The sequence below is a fragment of the Maylandia zebra genome, linkage group LG14, assembly GCF_041146795.1.
Source record: "Maylandia zebra isolate NMK-2024a linkage group LG14, Mzebra_GT3a, whole genome shotgun sequence".
Classification (NCBI taxonomy): Eukaryota; Metazoa; Chordata; class Actinopteri; order Cichliformes; family Cichlidae; genus Maylandia; species Maylandia zebra.
In genome coordinates, this window is record NC_135180.1 from 14,834,680 (window position 1) to 14,856,009 (window position 21,330).

Consider the following 21,330-nt stretch of genomic DNA (forward strand, 5'->3'; position numbering starts at 1 on the left):
TCTGCGAGGACAGACAGATTACATTCAGACGCACATAATCCAGCCTTTGTTTCTTCATCTCTTTATTGAATCCACCTTTGGGGGCTTGATGAATCAAACATGGCCATGTTTGTCCACACAAGCTGTTGCCCGGCTGCAAATTCATCTCTCCAACCTCAGCAGCATCAAAGCTCACATTTGAAAACACATACTGGATGTTTGTTCCGTGCATTACGGCCTTTCAGTTGCGATAATTTGATTAGACACATACGCTGGAGTTTAAGGCATTCTTGTAATGGGCTCTGGAAGCAAATACATCTGATCTTACTCATTTTTCTTTGTTGGTCATTCATTTCTTCTTGTATTTTGCAGCAGATGTCGGGTTTGCATTCACTGTTAGACACTGTTGCTCAACCTCTGACTCACAGCCGGTCCTTTTATCTTCTCTCTGCTTCTGTCTCCAGTTGCTGCTTTTCAGAGGTTTGCTGTGTCATCGGTAAACGATGTTAAAGCTATTTCAGTAATTGGCTCCTTGAAGGTCCGTAGAAAAGCTGTTTCTGCTTTTTCTTTTTCACTTGTAAAGCCAACAAAGACGAGATTCAGGTGAGTCTAAACTACGACACGATTCATGAGTCGTTCTGGTTTCTCATCCATCCACAGAACAACACCGTCAGGTCAGGTCAGTTTCATAATTTGCTGGACAAAGGCGGTTTGTGTATTTTTGTCTTTGTACATCACCAATTTGTGATTGAAGTGCAGACTTCCAACTTCAATTCAAGGAATTTTACAATTTGTTGGGTTTTTTTTTGCATTTGCTGTTCAGGATATTTGATATGATTCAAAGTGTTTAATATATTTTAACTATAATTTTAAATATGAGGTCCAAAGAGAGATGTCAGTGCAAGTGAGGCAGGCCATCGTTAGGCCGGAAAAAAAACAAAATAAACCTGTCAGTGTGATAGAGAGTGAGAACAAAAAAATCCGGACTGACTAAATCTAAAAACAATAAATTCACTGAGCAGCTCAGCAACACCAAAAAATGCCTCAAGTACCACAAAACGCGACCGAAGTGGCCGACAGGATTATTCCCATGGAAAAACAGCTTCACAACATCAAACCAAGTCAAGAACACTCTCGGGGAGGTAAGAGTGTCAAGGTCTATAATTAAGAGATGCCTTCATGAATGTGAAAACAGTGGATTTACAACAAGCTGCAAACCACTGATTACACTCAAGAACAAGAAGGACAAATTAGACAGAAAACACTTTTAAAAAGCCTGCGCAGATCTGAAAGACATAGAAAAGACAAACAAAACCAAGACAAATGGTGAATGATGGGAAGAGAAAACAGGCATGTATGGCTGCCAGTAGAAGGAGGTCACTAGTGTTTATGGATGATGTGACTGCTGATAGAGCAAGATTTGATTTGTAATTGTAATGCATGAACATATATTTTTAATATATAATCAAATGCTACCACAGCCTGATAAGCACTCCTTTTAAAACGGGTGGAGTGGTTCTTTAACTATATTAACATTTGGTAGATAACCCCACCTTTGACGCTATTTAAAGACGGCTGTAAAAAGTCGTGACACCCTCTGTGGGTTTACATTGGAGCCAGTTTGAAGCTCAGAGGTGCAGCTTACTGACATTTCCTGGAAATACTGCCTGGAGCTGCAGATGGCCAACGTTAGATACTTTAGCTAAATCCTGCTAACATATTATAATCAGTTAAAACAATAAACGCTCTCCTATATTTCCAGATAGCAACATATTAGGAACGTATTAGCGTAATTATGAAACACAGTGGAATTACGTGTGGGGGGAAGATGTGCACTGTATTTTCTAACATATTTGGTACCTCTGCAGTGTAGCAGAGTACAAGTATAAAACAGTATATTGCGAAAACAGTCGGGTAACATATTTGTCATACCATTCGACTCTCATCTCCTCGTCTTCTCTTTTATCCTTTCACTAACTTTCTTGTCTTTCGCTCCTGCTTTTCTTTTGCAAATCTTTTTCTGCATTTGTTCATTTTGAAGCTTACATCTCCTGAAGACCACTCGGTCCACTGCACGTTATGAGTATATTAATGTTGGCGTAAACCCACAGATGTTCGGTCTCTCCCAAACCACATATGGTCTGGGTTTATCTGTATCTGCAGGCAAATCCCCTTCATTTTTAGTCATTTAAGTAGTAATAACATAAAAAATCAGATGTGACATCTTTCCTTTTTAACATCAAGGGGGATAAATTAAAACACACTAGTAGCTCAGCACAGTGTAGCTACATTCAGTTTTTTCTTATAGTCATTTAAATCCATCTGCATTTGTTAGCCTGCTTGCTGAAGTCAGAAGTTTTACTGATGATCAGTGTGCAAGAGCTGTTTTTAGAGAAATCCTGGAGCCGCGTGTATGTGGTAGGTTTGTTTCTGGGGTATTTGAACTGTGCAATCATGATAAAAGAGATCTGGGAAACCACATAACAGCACTGCAGAAACATGGTTTTAGTTAAAGATAATGTAAATTTATGGTAAATGTACGGTATATGTAAAAAACAAAACAAAACTAATGGTAGTGATCGATCATTTTCATGTTTTTCTCCAAGGAAGAAAAAAAGAAATATGTCAAGTGTCACTGAAGTGTGTTTGTGTGAATTCAAAGTGAAGTATAACTCTTACCATGTGCAGGAGGTCTTGTGGGATTTCTGGTGGGGGTCTAGTCTTCCATTGTTTGCTCTTCTGACACAGATGCAAAGTTGATATTTTCAGGATTTTTGTTAAGTAGCTACTTCTTAGAGTTAAGAATCCCTTATGCATGTGTGATTTTGTATTTGCTTATGCCCTGAGCTGTTTAACAACCACAGGAATGTTAGTATAATCTAAATAAAACATAGATATATATAAAAATCCCCCGCTCACCCCTGCGGGTGGTTCATCCTTCAAGCTCGGGTGCTCTCCCAGGGGCCCGGGGGCTTGAGGGGCCTGCGCAGTGTCTTAGCTGTTCCTAGGACGGCGCTCTTCTAGACAGAGATCTCAAATGTTGTTCCTGGGAGTGGGAACCACTCTTCCCAGCCTGGGGGTGACTGCACCGAGTGCTCCGGTTACCACTGGGACCACTGTTGCCTTCACCTTCCACATCTTCTCGAGTTCTTCTGTGAGCCCTTGGTATTTCTCGAGCTTCTCGTGTTCCTTCTTCCTGACGTTGCTGTCATTCGGTAATTCTGTAAACTCTTTGAAAGGTCTTTTAGTGCTTTTCGTGCAAGGGTCTGTGTGTTGCATGTAAACCACAAAGTGACGAGTATAATAATAACAGCAATCCGGAGCTACGCCAGCAGCTCAGGAAAAGCTCCGGAAAAGTGCAGCAATCAGTGCAAGAATTCTTCCATGAACTTGATCATGATTGTTTTAACCCACTTAAACACATCTTTTAATGAAATGTTTTTTATTCTTTTTTATTAAAAAGAATATATTTAACATTTATGACAGATAGTTAGATAAGTAGATACTTTATGGATCCCACAAAAGAAATTGTTGTTTTATAGCAGCATGATAAAGGATGAAAATAGTACAGTCTACAATAAAGTTAAAGTTACACTGTTATATATGATTTAATCTCTTTGTTTTTGAGTTACCTCAGTTACAGCTGCTCCGGTCCCTTGATTGATGAGCCAAGAGGTGAACTAGATGGAGAACTGCAAATTGGCTCATTCCATAGCTCTGGATCATGGGGGGGAAATGGAGTTCGTTATGTTAGTTTCAGTTAGGTTTTGTGTGTTTTTGTGGGCTGATCAGCCCTATTTAAGTTTCTTTGTCTCATTTAGGGAGGTCAGTTTGTTTGAGTTGCCAGTATTGTTTGTTGTTAACTTTGAGTAGGTTTCTGTTACTTTGACCTCTTTTATGGGCACAAGATTTTGATTTTTTGTATAATTTAACCACCTTTGTTTTTGGGTTAAATAAAAAAAACTTTTTTTCGGGACTTTAACCTGTGCCTGACTTTCTTTCACTCGCTCAATCACAAGGGGTTTTATAACACGAGAGAGTATAAACAGGTATATATACAACAGTGAGAAAAACAAAGAAGTGAAAATTGATTAATTAAATGCATTAATAAATACTATGTAGACTATAAATCTAAGAATGATGTTGTAACTTTCACCTTCCTGTTTTGGCTAAGTCATCTTATGGTCCTCAGCTGGTCCTCGTCCTTTACCTGCTTTCTTCTTTTTAATTCAGCCCGAGCCTAATTTTTGTACGTGTTTTTTTGCCTTTTTCATGCAGATTCCAAAGCTTCCAATGATCCATCTTGGACACCACTCAGTTTTTTCTAATGTTAAATTCTTCTGCTTCAGCACAGATGCCTGATCTCTCCGTGATATTTCTCATTACATAGAGAAATGGGAGCTGAGCTGTCCCGCTGATGTACTCATTCCTTATCTTATCCATCCTGGTCACTCCCAGTATGAACATATGCACCTACAGCTCTGCCTCCTGTCTTTTTGGTATTGCCAACACCTCAAACAATGCATCATAGCATGCCATCTTGTAAATCTACCCTTTCTCACTTGCTGGTATCTCTATGTTACAAATCATCCCTCACACTCCTCTCCACCCGCTCCACCCTGCCCGCATCCTGTTCTTACTCTCTCTTGTGCACTGTCCGCTGCTTTGGATGGAGGCAGTCACTATTGATCACAGCAGATAGAAAGTTTAAATAGGACAGTTTAGTATTTGAGATGCTCAGTTGTTCCATGTATTTGTTTCCTTTCCGTTTGCCTTCAGGACCTGGACAACCTTCAGATCCAGCTAGAAGAGGTGCGCTTCTTCGACTTGTTTGGATACAGTGAGGAGGAAGGAGGCTGGCTCTGCTTCATGTGTAACAACCCTGAGAAAGCTACAGGTACACACACGCACACATATATGCACGCTAAGACGGGCACTGAGAATAGAAGGAATGAAGAAATGAGCTCTTCTTATCTGAAAATTGAAGCCCTCCACCTTTATAAACACTTCACTGTACATTTCCGCTCTTGCATATCGTCAAACATTGAAATTACACACTTTGCCTCACACACTTTGTCCTCCTGCGGTTTCCCCTGAATGGCTCCCATCCTTTTCTGTCTTCAGAGGAATGAACAACAACTAAAGTGGGATTTTAAAAGATTGCTTTCTCATTTCATGTCATCTCACCAGCTCTCTTGGGCACAGTTTTCTCTCTCTGGGGAGCTCCATGGGATGTTTTCCCTCAGAATGCCTTCGAGGCACATGACCTTTCCCCGGAAAAGTCAAGGAAAGTGCAGCAGAGAGCAGCTCTTACAAAACAGCTGCCACCCTGATTTAAGCATTTTTAAAGTCACTTCCACCATGACTCAGATGTGATTGCTTTACTTTGGACTGGTGACCTTTCGGTGAGTGCTTTGTGCTGATGAAGTAAGACTTGGAATAAAGATCAAATCTTAAATCACTGTTGGTTTGAAAATTGCAGTGCTTAAAAATGTATAAACCATTCATAGTTTGCTACATTTCTGCATAAATACTACCAGAAAGTCCCAAAATCAAATAAAGAGAAGCCAGTTTAAAGCTAAACTCATTCTACGATCAGGATTTAATGAAAGAGATTCGGGACCATTGCTAACCTCTCCTGGAGTGCTCAAGCAGAGATCCCTCCAGGAGCGAGGCATGTAATCTAGTCACGTAATAGTAGTCGTGTAATAAAGTTTAACTGTAAGATGCTCCATGTGTGCGCGAGTGAGTGAGAGTAACATCAGTGGTATGTAGCCTCATCCGTCTGTGAGAGCGTGGCGATAGATGTAGCTGCAGCGCACAGAATGTGCTTAAGTGAAGTGTGTTCACTTCATCTTAATGGAATGAAGTCCAAGTTGGCCCAGATATGAAAGCAAGTAACGAGCTATGAACCAGGCTAAACGGGTAGGAGCCATCAATCAGACAGAGCATGAAACGTGTTTTAAGCTAAACATTTCTTCGCATTTTTGTAGATGTTTAAATATCATTTATTAAAAATACTGAGGAACTTTTACTTTGTGCCATGCATACATGAGAGATCACTAGGACATTTACTGTTGTATTGTAGCGTTAAATAAATAATTAGAGAATCAGCAGAAAGCCATATTCAAGTTTTGTGAGGTTTTCTTTCGCTTTATCTAATGAGAAAATTCTTATAAAAGGCAGGTATAACTAAAGACGCCGCCTCTGTCTGTGTGTGTGGCAACATCTCAAATAGATGGACTACAGGTCTAGATTGGCTAACCCTAATGTTCAGGCCAGCTGTGGATACTTGGAATAACACACAGATCACAGTCCACTTGGATGTGGCTCTTTATAATAATCAGAAATCAGATGAGATTAATGAGAAGTCTGTTTAAACAAATGATCTTCATACATTTAAGTGGTATTGACATTTATATGGCTCATTTCAAGACTCCTTGATATAAACAATACAGAAGCCAATTGAACTCCATTCTTTGCACTCCGCTGCTAACCGGTGCATTCACTGACCTGGCTGAATGACTGCAAGGAATGGATGGTTACCTTTTTAGACTCGTGCCAGTTTCTCTTCATTACAGGAGGATTTAGAAGGGGAACAGTGATACCCTGTGTCCCTGTGGGGCTCTGTGTGTGTCTGTGTGTGCCTACAGTACTGTGCAAAAGTCCAGAGCCACTCCCAACGTCTTTGTATTTTGCCAGAGTTTGTTCTCATTTTTCAAGTGCTCTTGAGCAGCTGTTCTCCATGTGTTTCGAACTTTTTCTTAGGACATTGGCTGCTTTTTCACTTTGATTCAGTCCAGTCGTTGTAGCATTTGCAGAGAAATGGTTTTTTGGTTTTTTTTAGCCACTTAGCACTGCCCTATGAATCATCATAAAAAAACTCACAGGATGAAGCAGTGTTGTCTACACATAACAGATAACTTAGCAACAACCCATTTTCAAATGGTATCTTTAGGCACTTTGTTACCAGCGGCCTGTCACAACAACATATAACACATGTCCTCATTTATTAAGTTGAATCTACATAAAATGCCAACGATAACAAATGACCAAGCGCAAACACTGTGCTGCTGTACTGAAGAAGAATTTTTCTGACAACTTTTTACTTTTACTTCCTACATTTTTAAACAAATATCTGGACTTTCTAAGTAAAGAGAGTCTGTACTTTGCCAACTCTGCACAATTTAGCAGACATAAAATAGTGTTTTATGTCTGTCAAAATAGTATTTTCAGGGTGTCCTTACAAAAACTAAGGAAACCAGAGAAGTGGAAGACAGAACAGGAGGTAGAAGGCCTAAAAAATTATCTATGGCAGATAGTAGCAGAAGTATCTTAGGTGTAGGGATGGGTACCGGTGTCCGGTGCCATGACATAAACGGTAGTAACCAGACCGAAAAGCAGTGCACATTTCGGTGCTTTATTTCGGTGCTTTTTTTTCCTGAGCTGTGATACACTTCTAGCCAATCATTTTACGTTTCCGAGGATAGTAGGCGGGTCCAGGTACGTACGTTCTTTTAGAGCAGAGCTAAAATGTCCAAGGCGAAGCGGTCAAAAGTCTGGCTGTACTTCACAGCAAAATATGCAAACTCAGCAGCCTGCAACAAGTGCTTTAAGCTGATACTGTGATACTGTCAAAGGAGGCAACACCTCAAATCCGATGAAACACCTGGCGACGCATAGCGTTTTTTTAAAAGCCGAGAAATGCGCCGTATTTGATAGCTTGCTGTGAGACCTCACATCGAGCACATCTACTGCGGGTGGGTTGCCTGTTATCGGACCCGGAGTTAGCAACATCCCCAAAAACCCGAAGAGGAGAGTCCTGGCCCCTAGCCCTGCCAGTGTAGCAGAAATGATGACGGATGATGATGCAACAGCAGCCATTCTTCTCTGTGTGAGTAGCTTAATGTTGTTCGTGTGTAATTTACGTTGAGTAGGCTAACCATGTTATTACATTAATGCATGTAAGGTGAACTAGCAAACATCATCATAGCTACATGCGGCTGTCTTCTTGTTTGATGGCAGATGCTCCCTTCACCCTGGCCAAAAAGGCTAAAATGACCAAAGAAAAAGAGGGAAACAGTTAAACATGAGAGGTTTTTGGACAAAGTTTGTGTTTTTTCCATTGTTTAAGCACTGCTTCCAGCCAAGAGTGATGCCATATATGCCCCATAGCTGCAGAAAAGGCTAACATTGTTATCTTTTTACAAAAAACCAGCTGAACATGAGAGGTTTTTGGACCAATTTTGTGTTCTCCATTCTTTAAGCACCGGTTTGAGCACCGGCACCGTTTCAAAAGTACCGATTTGGCACCGGTATCGGATAAAACCTAAACGATACCCATCCCTACTTAAGTGTCCATAAGATATTAAGATACTGTTAAATGTCTTTATGTCCTTAAGAAATAGGGGGAAAAATCCAACAAAGACCACCAGAATTGGACTCAGTGGCAGGGTGGCTGTGAGGAAAAAGGGAGAAAAGTCTGAAGTACAGCAAATTAGACAAGAACTGGACTGAAAATCAGTAGCAGCAAGTCTGATGAATCCAGATTTAAAATTCTTGGTTCAAATCCTCATCGATATCTTATCGAAACTGATAGAATTATGAATGCAGAAAAGTACCATCAGATTTTGATCCACCATACGATACCAGCTGGAAAACATCTGATATCTAACAGCTTCATTTTCCAGCACAACAGTGATCCCAAATGCACTGCCAATGCAGTAAAAGCATATCTTTATATGATTGTAGGGTCTTTATGTTCCAATATAAAGGACCTTGAGGTGACTATTGGCACTATATGAATTGAATTGAGTTGAAAACACACAATGGCACTTATCAGTCATGGATCGGCCTCCCAGAGTCTGGACCTCAACATTACTGTAGCATGCACATTAATCTCATGTCGACAGAGAACATAAATGCAGCCAACATCCAGAGAAGAGCTTTGAATGTCCTTCAAGGAGCCTGGAGAAATATTCCTGAAGACTGCTTAAAGAAATATTCAGACTGTGTTGAAGAGTAAAGGTGGTCATACATACTTTCAGTCCTGTTTGAATTGTATGGACTCTGTTTTTTGTCTTTCAGTCTGTATTTTGATGAATATTTGCACATGATTCAATAAATCGCTGCACCTGTGTCACATTCCCCTGACAAAATATAAAGAAGTGAGGTGTATAACAAGACTTTTGGACTACACCATACTGTGAATATATATACATGTTTCTTCTATGCATGGCAGTCTTGATCAGACTTGGACAGATGTTATAGTTTTTGTTTTCTAACAGTCCTTTTAGAAAGAGTATATTACGTTGAATAAAAGTACATTTTTTAAATAAAATGATTGACACCAAGCCCTGCGGCAGATTGGCGACCTGTCCAGGGGGAGCTCTGCTTCTCGCCCTAAGACAGCTGGGATAGGCTCCAGCACCCTTGAGATCCTGAAAAGGATAAGCGGAAGAGGATGGATGGATGGATGATAGACACCACCTTTACAGATTTTTTGCACCTTGCATTTATTTCAGATAATTTAGTTTGTTGTCAAAGCGGTATTACATCTACCTGATGAGTACAAATCTGCCCAAATGACTCTTTTGTATTTAAACAGTTCAGTTAACCCAGCACATTATTATGGCACCTGGCTCTGATTAAAACACACAACAGATAAAAATCAGAACATGTACATTACTGATTACTGAGGACACTTGTTTGTTAAATTTAAAACAACCGAGTCAGAGAGAGAAGTGGCAAAGGAACCAAGGGTATCAGCTAATAGGCCCCGGGGGATATGGTTGCCAAACACCACAATTTCCGTTTTCTTTTCATTCAGGATAAGGGAGTTGCCCGAAAGCCATTCTCTGACTTCTCCCATGCACTCGAGGAAGCAGTGCAACGACGGAGCAATGTCGTCATGATCTAACTGAAAATATATTTTTATATCGTCGGCATAGATGTGACGAGAAATCTTATATTTTTTAAATTAAGCCTAGGGGGAGCATGTATAATGAGAATAGCATTAAAAACAAAACAAAACTAGATCCTCATTTTGAGTTTTGAGCCTCGGACTGGTACCGGTCCGAGGCCTGGGGGTTGGGGACCGCTGATTTAGGACATTCTTTGCCTTATATTTCTTTTCCAGTTTAATACCACAAATCTTTTAATCCAGAGCACTGTTGTTGGAATACACAAAGCATGGAGTTTTGATCTGTCTTGCAGAATTCGGAAAGGAATTCCCAAAAGAAGGTGCAATCTGATTGGCAGAATTTCCCGCTCCTAAACCTGTATGCATCATATCATTCACCAATGATGGTGCCTTCATAGATGTCCACGTTGCATGCCATGTGCTTCAGTATGTTCAAAGCATGTCGCTGGCAACAAATTCAAAGTGGCTTTTTTGATTTTTATTCTCTAATTTTTAGGTAAATATAGAATTTTTAGTAATGAAGTAATTAAGAAATTATTGTATTCTGTTGTTTATACTTAATGCAGTGTTACCATTTTTTTTCAATATGGGTTGTAATATGTAGCTACTGAAATAGTTTTTTTGAAAAGCCAAACTGTTGCCCAATTCAGGTCATTTTAGCAGAAAATGACCTGAATTGCTTCATTCAGTATGGAACAAATGCAAGATTTATTGCACTTGTTCTGTACTGGAAATGATTGCATTTATGCAGCCAGACTGGATTTACAGGAAATGTATTTCGCGGCTTTAGTCATGGCAGTACAGTTCATGGCACATGAACATGTTTTCACGTAAAGGAACGTGGTCATAAAACAAGACTGCAATAACGTATTCAAGGCCAAGACGGAAACTCAGAACCATCCCCTGGGAACTTAGTTGTCCAACTGAAAGCTGTCCAGTTTTTTAGCTGAAGTTACAGTAAATGACAGAAATACACTCAACTCATCTCCCTGAAAAAACTGGAATATTTTACTTTTAGATGGCTTTTTTTTCCCACATGTCCGTTCACATATTTACATGTATGCATGCTGTTCATATAGCAAGCGGCACCCAGCCAAGATTTGACTTTATAATACTTTATATGGTTGTGCTACAATGATTAAAAAATTAATTAATTAAAAGAACTTGCTGACTTGGCCAGAGTAGACTCAGAGGTTACACACACACACACACACACACACACACACACACAGAGAGAACTTGTTTCATTTTTTAAAGCTAAAAAGGAAAAGCGCTTTTCACTTCAACTTATTATGGAGTGCAGCCCGTGGTTGGTACAACTCCATAATACTTTATGATATACTGTTGAGTTCAACTACTGGAATGTCTTTGAAGTGTGCGTTAATGACCAGTTCAGTGTGTGTGTGTGCGTGTACAGTGGGGCAAAAAAGTATTTAGTCAGCCACCGATTGTGCAAGTTCCCCCACTTAAAATGATGACAGAGGTCAGTAATTTGCACCAGAGGTACACTTCAACTGTGAGAGACAGAATGTGAAAAAAAAATCCATGAATTCACATGGTAGGATTTGTAAGGAATTTATTCGTAAATTAGGGTGGAAAATAAGTATTTGGTCACCTCAAACAAGGAAAATCTCTGGCTCTCACAGACCTGTAACGTCTTCTGTAAGAAGCTTTTCTGTCCCCCACTCGTTACCTGTATGAATGGCACCTGTTTGAACTCATCATCTGTATAAAAGACACCTGTCCACAGCCTCAAACAGTCAGACTCCAAACTCCGCCATGGCCAAGACCAAAGAGCTTTCGAAGGACACCAGGAAAAGTATTGTAGACCTGCACCAGACTGGGAAGAGTGAATCTACAATAGGCAAGCAGCTTGTTGTGAAAAAATCAACTGTGGGAGCAATCATCAGAAAATGGAAGACATACAAGACCACTGATAATCTCCCTCGATCTGGGGCTCCACGCAAGATCTCATCCCGTGGGGTCAAAATGATCATGAGAACGGTGAGCAAAGATCCCAGAACCACACGGGGGGACCTGGTGAATGACCTGCAGAGAGCTGGGACCAAAGTAACAAAGGTCACCATCAGTAACACACTACAACGGCAGGGAATCAAATCCCGCAGTGCCAGACGTGTTCCGCTGCTGAAGCCAGTGCATGTCCAGGCCCGTCTGAAGTTTGCCAGAGAGCACATGGATGATACAGCAGAGGATTGGGAGAATGTCATGTGGTCAGATGAAACCAAAGTAGAACTTTTTGGTATAAACTCAACTCGCCGTGTTTGGAGGAAGAAGAATACTGAGTTGCATCCCAAGAACACCATACCTACTGTGAAGCATGGGGGTGGAAACATCATGCTATGGGGCTGTTTTTCTGCCAAGGGGACAGGACGACTGATCCGTGTTAAGGACAGAATGAATGGGGCCATGTATCGTGAGATTTTGAGCCAAAACCTCCTTCCATCAGTGAGAACTTTGAAGATGAAACGAGGCTGGGTCTTCCAACATGACAATGATCCAAAACACACCGCCCGGGCAACAAAGGAGTGGCTCCGTAAGAAGCATTTGAAAGTCCTGGAGTGGCCTAGCCAGTCTCCAGACCTCAACCCCATAGAAAATCTGTGGCGGGAGTTGAAAGCCCGTGTTGCTCGGCGACAGCCCCAAAACATCACTGCTCTCGAGAAGATCTGCATGGAGGAATGGGCCAAAATACCAGCTACTGTGTGTGCAAACCTGGTAAAGACCTATAGTAAACGTTTGACCTCTGTTATTGCCAACAAAGGTTATGTTACAAAGTATTGAATTGTATTTTTGTTATTGACCAAATACTTATTTTCCACCCTGATTTACGAATAAATTCTTTACAAATCCTACCATGTGGATTCATGGATTTTTTTTTTTCACATTCTGTCTCTCACAGTTGAAGTGTACCTCTGGTGCAAATTACTGACCTCTGTCATCATTTTAGGTGGGGGAACTTGCACAATCGGTGGCTGACTAAATACTTTTTTGCCCCACTGTATGTGTGGACATGCCTGAATACGGCACATACCAAGTGTGTCCTCTTATCCTGCGCTCCCTGGGCTGTTCAGTATTTTCACTTGGACAACATGCTGTTGCACTCACTTAACTGGCAAGCAGCAGAAGAGAAAGGGGAATAAAAATATATGGTGATTACATCAGTTTTCTCTCCACGTGTGGATTTGAGCACATTTGGTAATCTCGGGAAGACAAATCGACTTCTTTCAAAAATATGGAAAGCCCCATCTAAGTGTCATCCTCCCACATTCAATCAGCGAAGACAGAAATTTTCATCTCATTTTCTGGAAAAGAGAGACGTTCATCACACTGTGAAATTTTGAGTGTCATTGCTATAAATGGAATTTTGAGGCTTAGTGAAAGTTTGTCAAATCAAGGCAGCATTTCTCAAGGGTGCAACTGGAGGTTCTGGTGACATCATAGGGCGAGATTAGGGAAGCATGTTAGCTAATACATATGTGGCTGTCATGGCCTTTGTACATGTGTGGCATCATTTATGCAGCTCTACTGCAACACTTTCCAGCTTATATTTCTTCTCTTATTTAAAACTTTACTACATAAGGATATATTTTTGGCGACCGTGGCTCAGGGGGTTGGGAAGCGTATCTGTAACCGGAAGGTCGCCGGTTCGATCCCCGGGCTCTCTGTCGTGGTCGTTGTGTCCTTGGGCAAGACACTTTACCCTACCGCCTACTGGTGTTGGCCAGAGGGGCCGATGGCGCGATATGGCAGCCTGGCTTCTGTCAGTCTGCCCCAGGGCAGCTGTGGCTACAACCGTAGCTTGCCTCCACCAGTGTGTGAATGTGAGAGTGAATGAATAGTGGTATTGTAAAGCGCTTTGGGTGCCTTGAAAAGCGCTTTATAAATCCAATCCATTATTATTATTATTTTTGGAATTTAATCTTGCTCTTTTTTAATGTTGTCCCTAAGGTTTCCAGTAAAGGTTGAGTCAGTCACCGAGATTTTTTCTGGAAGCAGTTTTGAAACCATCAATTGGATTTGGCAGCAGAATCAATGACAATGGCACATCAGAACAAAATGAAGTACAATCTATGTGTAACAGGACACTTGTAGGTAGGGTATGGCATTAGGTTTGGTGAAGCCTGATTTGGAAACGGTGCTAGTGGTGCATGTATATACTACATTATGTTATATGCAGTCCTGTGAATAACTAAGTACACACTTACTGCTTCCACAGGAATTTAAAAAGGTAAAATTCGACCATACAGTGATCAGAAAAACTGCAAAAACCCAAGAGCTACATCTCAGACTCTACAGGCCTCAGTTCACTGTTAAATATTAAAGTTCATGACAGTATCATTAAGAGGCTGGGAGACTTCTGGACCACAGTTCTTTAGACAGATAAGATCAAAGTGGAGATGTTTGACAGTTACACACAGCAACATGTTTGGAAAAACCAAACACATCATGTCAGCACAAAAACCTCACAACAACTGTCATACACTGTGGTGGAGAGGTGATGATGTTCTGTAGCCACAGGACCCGGGCACCTTGCTGTCATTGAATCGACCACGAACTCCTCTGTGTACCAAAGTATTCTAAACTCAAATGTGAGGCCATCTGTCTGACAGATAAAGCTTTGATGCGTCATGCAATCATGCAGTGATTCCAAGGACGTCAGCAAATCTACAACAGAATGACTGAGAAAGAAAAGAATCAAGTCAATGTGCAGACGTCAACCCGACTGGGACAATCCGGTCGTTAACTGATGATGTGACGAATCCTACTTCCGGGCCTAAAGTAGTCTGTGTTTAATATGGCTTTTGTGTTGTTAACATGTTTAATGTTATGTATTTTCTTCTATTTAATCTCAAAAATCTCCTAAAACAGTCGGTGATCATTGTTGACCTCCCTTGGCTTTTATTACCACTAATGATTTATTTAAGCTCAATTTTTAAAACCTTATGATGTAACTACAGCCCAGCCCATGCAGCAGTATATGAATGACTAACCTCGTATTGTGGATGGATTATCTCAGTTGTTCTCCTGGCTGAAATTTGGTCCTTTTACAGCATCCTGCCATGCGATTACATTTGTTCCTGACCACCGAGAACACTCACATTAACTTTTATCGAGTGGAAAAAAAGTTAGCTTGTTTATATCATGCTAACATAGCTGTGTCGCTAGCGGTCACGTAGCACATCATTATATACCAGCTAGCCAAACTTCAGTAACCCTACAAACGTCACTGCTGTTTAGTTTTCTGCCTTCATTTATGCTGGAAGTGATAACAGAGCTGTACGTTTTAATTTGTTTCCAAAACCCCGCAGTCAGGACATGCTATATTGTATTTAGATAGAAGCTAGCGAGCTAACTCCCTGCTAACTTCTAACTCCGTTAAATGTCATAAATTCCGTTTTCATGGATGCCTGGATGTTAAACTCAATTGTTACACCTGGTAGAGCAGAACGCTGATCATTTTATTAAAGATGAAAGACTTTAGACAGTTTTTCAACTCTCAGTAATGCCATAGTGATCGCTTGATATATGGACCTGCAGCGGAGTTTAGGCCCAGACATGGCTAGTGACGTCAGACTGAACAACCGGATAATAGCTGAATCGAACTTCTGCAGTGAGTCTGTGCATTAACCTATTCATAACTGCCACCAAGGTGCCATCACTGCTAGCATTCATGCTTGCATTTTACATGTTAATGATCACGACTGACATGACCATGACCGATAGAAACAAATACAAATGCTGGGCTCAGCTTTGTTGTTGACTTTTAAAAAATAAATAAATAAAAAATCCACTTCTTTGTGCATCTTTTCCAGGGATTTTCTTACATCCCTGAGATGTAAGAAAATCATGGGACATGGCCTGGAGACATGACCTTAGGAATAGTCCTCATTTTGACTAAATGATTCTTCTTCTTCTACCGATCCATTCAAAAACTGTGGTGAAAATGTAGCTGGAAATGCAAGGGAGGAATCGATGGTACTGAAAAGAGGAATTGCAATGTCCACATGACATGTAGATACATCTGTAGGCAGGTGCACGTCAGATTATGGTGCAGGTCACATTGTAGGGGGATTTGGGGTATAATCTAGATTTAACACCAAAATATAAAGCTCCAGTAAGAGAGCTGCGCATAAACCAATGCACCCAGACTTCAATAAACTGAAGCGACGCTGTAAAGAGAAGCTGGACAAAATTGCTCCACAACAATGCAAGAGACCGATAAACTCTTACAGAAAACGATTACTCAAGTCATCGTTGCTAAAAGTGGTTCTACAAGCTACCGAATCACAGGACATTTTTCACTTGACCGCACTGAGTCCTGTGAAATCTTTATTTTTCTCTGTGTGCCACGTAGCGTTTGTCTCTGGACTCTGTAACCACCTCTGTGTTTACAGTTTGTGTAATGCCTGGTTGCTTCACGAGAATAGAACGTGCTGAAAGTTTTGTCTCTACTTGCACCATTGTTGTTGTTTTCTTTTCTCTCTTTTTTTTTTTAACTCACCCTTGCTCGAATTTCCAGGAACCACTAGTGATATCATTTTCCATGGAAATTATATTTAAACCATAAGAAGACATTTGTGGTTGGTGATACAGCTTTAAATTATTATACAATAAGTTAGTAATAATATATAATAATTTAAAGCCTTCTAATAGGGTCACTTACATGGAGACTGAATTGCTAACATCACAGTGAGTAATTTGAGATTTTGCGTTTGTGTTCAGGATACGTGTCCCTGCTCTACTCACACCTAATATTGAGTTGATCGTGTGGTCGTGAAGCCAAGAACAGCAAACCATCAAAGTATCAAGCAGTTACACGTTATAAAAGCTAACTCCAGAGCTTGTAGAGGGTTTCTTTTAATATATATGTCTAGGCCTGAGGGAGAAATTAGGGTTGTTTGTAGGAGATGTTTCTGGAAATCATTTGGGTTGGAGACATGACTCATTTCCCATTTTTGAAATCCTGTCACTCCCATAACATTGCAGTCATTGATCAAGAGCCATATGCAGAGGGGGTCTTGTCAGGTTTGGCACTAAAATGGGTGATCTGACCACACATGGAAAGCAAACTAAACAACAGCTCCATGCAAAACCTTCCTGTTTCTGCACATTACTGTGGACCTTTTGTATTTGCTTATGATTTAGTGTATGTGTGTGTGTGTGTTTTATTAGCTGTGTCTTTGCTCGTTTGACATCAGCGTGTCTCCGATGAAAGACTGAAAGCCACTGCGCACGCCTGGGGCGGACAACAAAGGTTACCATTCCAGGTGTCTACATCAAAGCGAAGTGATGAGACACGAGGATTTATGCATCAAAGGACTTTTTAAAAATCAAAATGTTTGTTAGATGAAGCACTCAGCCTAGTTGCCCACAGTGGCAGGACTGCAGTAATCGATATTGTTGTGCTGTCATAAATCATTTTCATTATTTTGTTTATAAATTGTCAAAACATACTATTAAATACCAGTAAAAAGTTATCACGCCTGAAATAATGTGTTTAAAATGCTGTCTTTGGTTTCTCTGTTGTCCATAAAAGGAAAGGAAATAATGTGGAAACAGAAAAGCAGCAAAGAAGCCCCTCTTTCTGCTCTCCTCTCTTCTGATTTGGGGTTGCCATGACCTTTCGTGGTGTGTTTGGTTTGGTTTCAAACCCCTTTGGGAGTCATCTGCTCAGCATGGAGGCCACACTCCAAACACTGATCAGATTGCCTAATCTGTTTTTAACCACGATATGGCGGATACAAAGGGCTGCTCTGTTCGCTCCTCTTTCTCTCTAAACTGGCGCCAAACCTGAACATGCCAAAACATGCCCACGGAGCGCTTAGAGTACACAGGAACTGTTTGCACACATGCGCTGCAGGCGCGAACACTTCGAGACATTATGCAGTGCATTATGACACTGATGTCTGATTTAGTCAGGTTGGGATTGAAACGGTCTTTAACCTGCCAGGTCATTTTCTCACAGCAACACAATATCCGTTATGTGTCAGTTCCAATTTAACTTCCTGGAAACCTGCAGGAAAGCTGCACGATGCAGGGAACGGTTGTGATTGGTATTTGAAGGCACTTGATTCGGGAGCACTTCCTGTTGCACTATTATAATGCTCATTTAATAGTGGGAAGCTGAACTCGTGATTAAAATGCATGGTGGAGGCTCTATCATGGTTTGCGGCTGCATTTCAGCCAGTGGTGTTTGGGATCGTGTCAAAACTCTTGAAATTAAGAATGCTGAAAAGCACCATCAGATTCTGATCCACTGTCTAATACCATCTAGAAAATGTTTGATTGGTAACAGCTTCATTTTTCAGCATGATAATGATCCCAAACGTACTGACAATGTGATAAAAACATACCTTAATAGAAAAACACGATCAGTCATAAACAGGCCTCCCCAGAGCCCGGACCTCAACATTGTTGAAGCAGTGTGGGACCATCTTAACAGAACAAAAAGCAGCCAGCGTCTAAAGAAAAGCTTTGAATGTCCTTCAAGAAGTCTAAAGAACTATTCGTGAAGACTGCTTACAAGAAACCACACCTAAGAGAGTTCAGACTTTGCTGAAGTCACATCAAATATTGACTTTTAAGCTTGTTAGAATTGTACACTGTGTTTATGCCTTATATAATGCAATTCCATGTATGTTTGCACACCCAAATCCTTTTGCACAGTACTTGAGAGTCATAGAAGATGGAGACAGAAACAGAAAGAAAGAAATCAGTTGGATTTTAGCTTGAATGTGTGGACTCCATCAGCTGTAGCAGCTGGCTGGTAACCCATACCGACCTCTGCATGACTTATTAGACGGACAAGCTTTCTCTAACATCTCTTACCTGCTGACAGCATAGGTCACGAACTTGGTGCTTTTTTTTTTTACCTGATTGAAGCATTGATTCTGCTTTACCAGCTTGTGAGGACATCAGAGTGACCGATATGTTAGGTTAATTGCAAAGTATAATAAGTATAATATCTTGTTAATTAATTAATTAATTTTTTTCATTCTTTCCTTTACATTTGTCATGTGTTTGTGTGCTATCTATAGTCGTAAACCAGGAGGGACAGCCTTTGATCGAGGGGAAGCTGAAAGAGAAACAGGTTCGCTGGAAGTTCATTAAGCGCTGGAAAACCCGCTACTTCACCTTGGCGGGAAATCAGCTCCTTTTCCGGAGAGGCAAATCGGTAGGTAGACACTGAAAATGAACCCTAACACATAAACATACACCTACGCATGGTCCCGTCCTCTCGCTTATAAAGCTGTCAGTAATCTTACTATGTCTCGTGTGATTTAAATCATGATGAAACTGTATGAAACAGTGGAAATGGCACCTCAGCAGGAGCATCTGATGAATCCAGCTATAACAAATCTTGGCCCTGCTAAGGACTCTTGGGGGAGGGGCGGGACTCGCAAAGACAAAGTGTGATGCTACAAAAACATGACTTACTTGCAGAAATGGTTATGCACAAGTAGCTCAAGGAGAAAGAGCCTTGAACGTGAAATACTGACTCTCATCTGAGTAAACGTGATCTCTCCCTCCTTGCTTTATCAAACACAGTTTATGGCAGTCATCTGCACAGGAGAAACTGTTATAGGGATCGAGTGTCATCTGGACTTTAGTCAGTGTTGTGTCTAAAATAGCAGCTCTCCAAATTAGAGGACAGCATAGAGGAGTTTATGGAAACAGGGGAATATTCATCTCTCTCCTGCTTCTTTTTGTTTTTTCCCTAACTTTAAACAAAAGTCTTTGTGCTCGGATCCAGATGGTAATGGAGTCTGCTGTTTTGCAGCCACCGCAGATTGGGAAGGTTTTGTGTCTTTGTTCTCAGAGCCCTGTCTGTCTCTGCCAGCAGGTTCTGGAGGTGGTTGGCATGTTGTGAAAGACGTTTTTTCCTGACGAGAACCAAAAAATATTTCCTTCGTACTGAACGATCAGGCAGCTTTGACTGTCAGACATGCATCGTACTCTGGTGCACAAGTAAAAGGAACAAGAAACCCCCCCAACATTTTTACATATAGGTTATGTGTGAGTCTGTGGCTCCACAGTGTAGTGGTTGACACGTGAAAAACCCCTATTTTGAAACTGGGGTGAAGGCATAAATTGCATCAGGAAATCTGTGGCAACGAAAAGGAAGCAGCCGGAAGGAAGAAACTGGTTATAGTGGATTTGAAGTGTGCATACTCTGTCACATCCTAAAATGCATTCATGGCCCAACAGCTGGGATGTGTGGAGGTTAAGCACATAGGTTCGTGTATCTCACACCTCATCCAGTTTACCTTTTGCCGTCTTTTCTGCAGCCAAAATTCATCAGTCGTGTTTTATATGAAGTCCACATCAACCTTTTAGAACAGAACCTCCAGTTCCTCATGTGTCACCTGGTACTCTGATCATCCACTGATCCCGAGTCTCTCTGTAAGCCAGACTGATCATGTGAAAGCTGACGTTGTTGCACAAATTAACATGTCTATATACCTCCAAAAACAGCTGCGAGATGAAAATGTAGGTAAAAATTAGGTACAGCCTCAATTTTGCAACAACGACATTTCTGCTGATACAGAGAAAAAAATTGTGAAGTAAGTTTCATTCATGCTTACAGCTCACAGGCAGCAGTATTTCCTAATCTGGAAAAACATGTCACGTGGCTGCCTTCTTAACTTAACACTACACCTATGTACTAGATATTTATAGCATGAAGATACATGGCTTCTTGAAATAGAGTAAACCTAATGCAATGTTTAAAATCTGCTGATTCTGAGGTCAGATGTGAACTTTTTTCCAGATTTAGTTGATTTTAAATTCCTCCGTATGGCTCAGATCAATCAAATGTCTGTTTGAATCCCCAGCAGAAAACACAGCCTGTGAACATGTCGACCCCAATAGCTTTTCAGCTCTCTCTCACACACACACACACACTAAAGAAAGGATGTGGTAACTTGCCATGAGTCTGCACCCATAAGTGGTTGTAACCGCTTAACCAAATATGGGGGTAAGAAGACATGGCTGTGTTGCAATATGCACACAAACTTACCAGCTCATACAATTCAAATGGCCCTTACGGTAGGTGGGTAAAATACAGAAAGGAGGGGACTGAGGAGTGGGAGGACTGTAGAAATTCCAGTGCTTTCTGTTGCAGGAGGAGAGCTGGCCACTTCTACCTACCGGCAACCTCGCGAATCACCTCTTACTAGCAGGATGTGTTTGATCGTTACAGATGAATTAAAGCACTTTGAAATCAGTTTCTGATTCTTTGTGATTCTTTTATCTCCTAGTAAAGTATTTAAAGTCACTGTGTGTCCTCCCCACAGAAGGATGAGCTGGATGACATCCCGATTGAGCTGAGCAAGGTGCAAAGCGTCAAGGTGACTGCCATCATCCCTCAGAACGCTTCCATCACTTACCCATATCCTCACCACTGA

General features: G+C 41.0%; 1 protein-coding gene across 4 annotated transcripts in view; it reads left to right on the forward strand.

Moving 5' to 3' along the window:
- Positions 1-21,330, forward strand: part of veph1 (ventricular zone expressed PH domain-containing 1) — a 91,082-nt gene that overhangs the window by 64,715 nt on the left and 5,037 nt on the right. For 3 of the 4 annotated variants that reach the window (XM_076892274.1, XM_004561364.3, XM_076892276.1), the window contains 3 exons: positions 4,759-4,876; positions 18,961-19,097; positions 21,220-21,273. In XM_076892274.1, the coding sequence (XP_076748389.1) occupies positions 4,759-4,876; positions 18,961-19,097; positions 21,220-21,273 (309 nt within the window). Of the gene's footprint in view, positions 1-4,758; positions 4,877-5,169; positions 5,429-18,960; positions 19,098-21,219; positions 21,274-21,330 lie in introns of those variants that run through there. The other variant, XM_076892275.1, reaches the window with a different exon arrangement.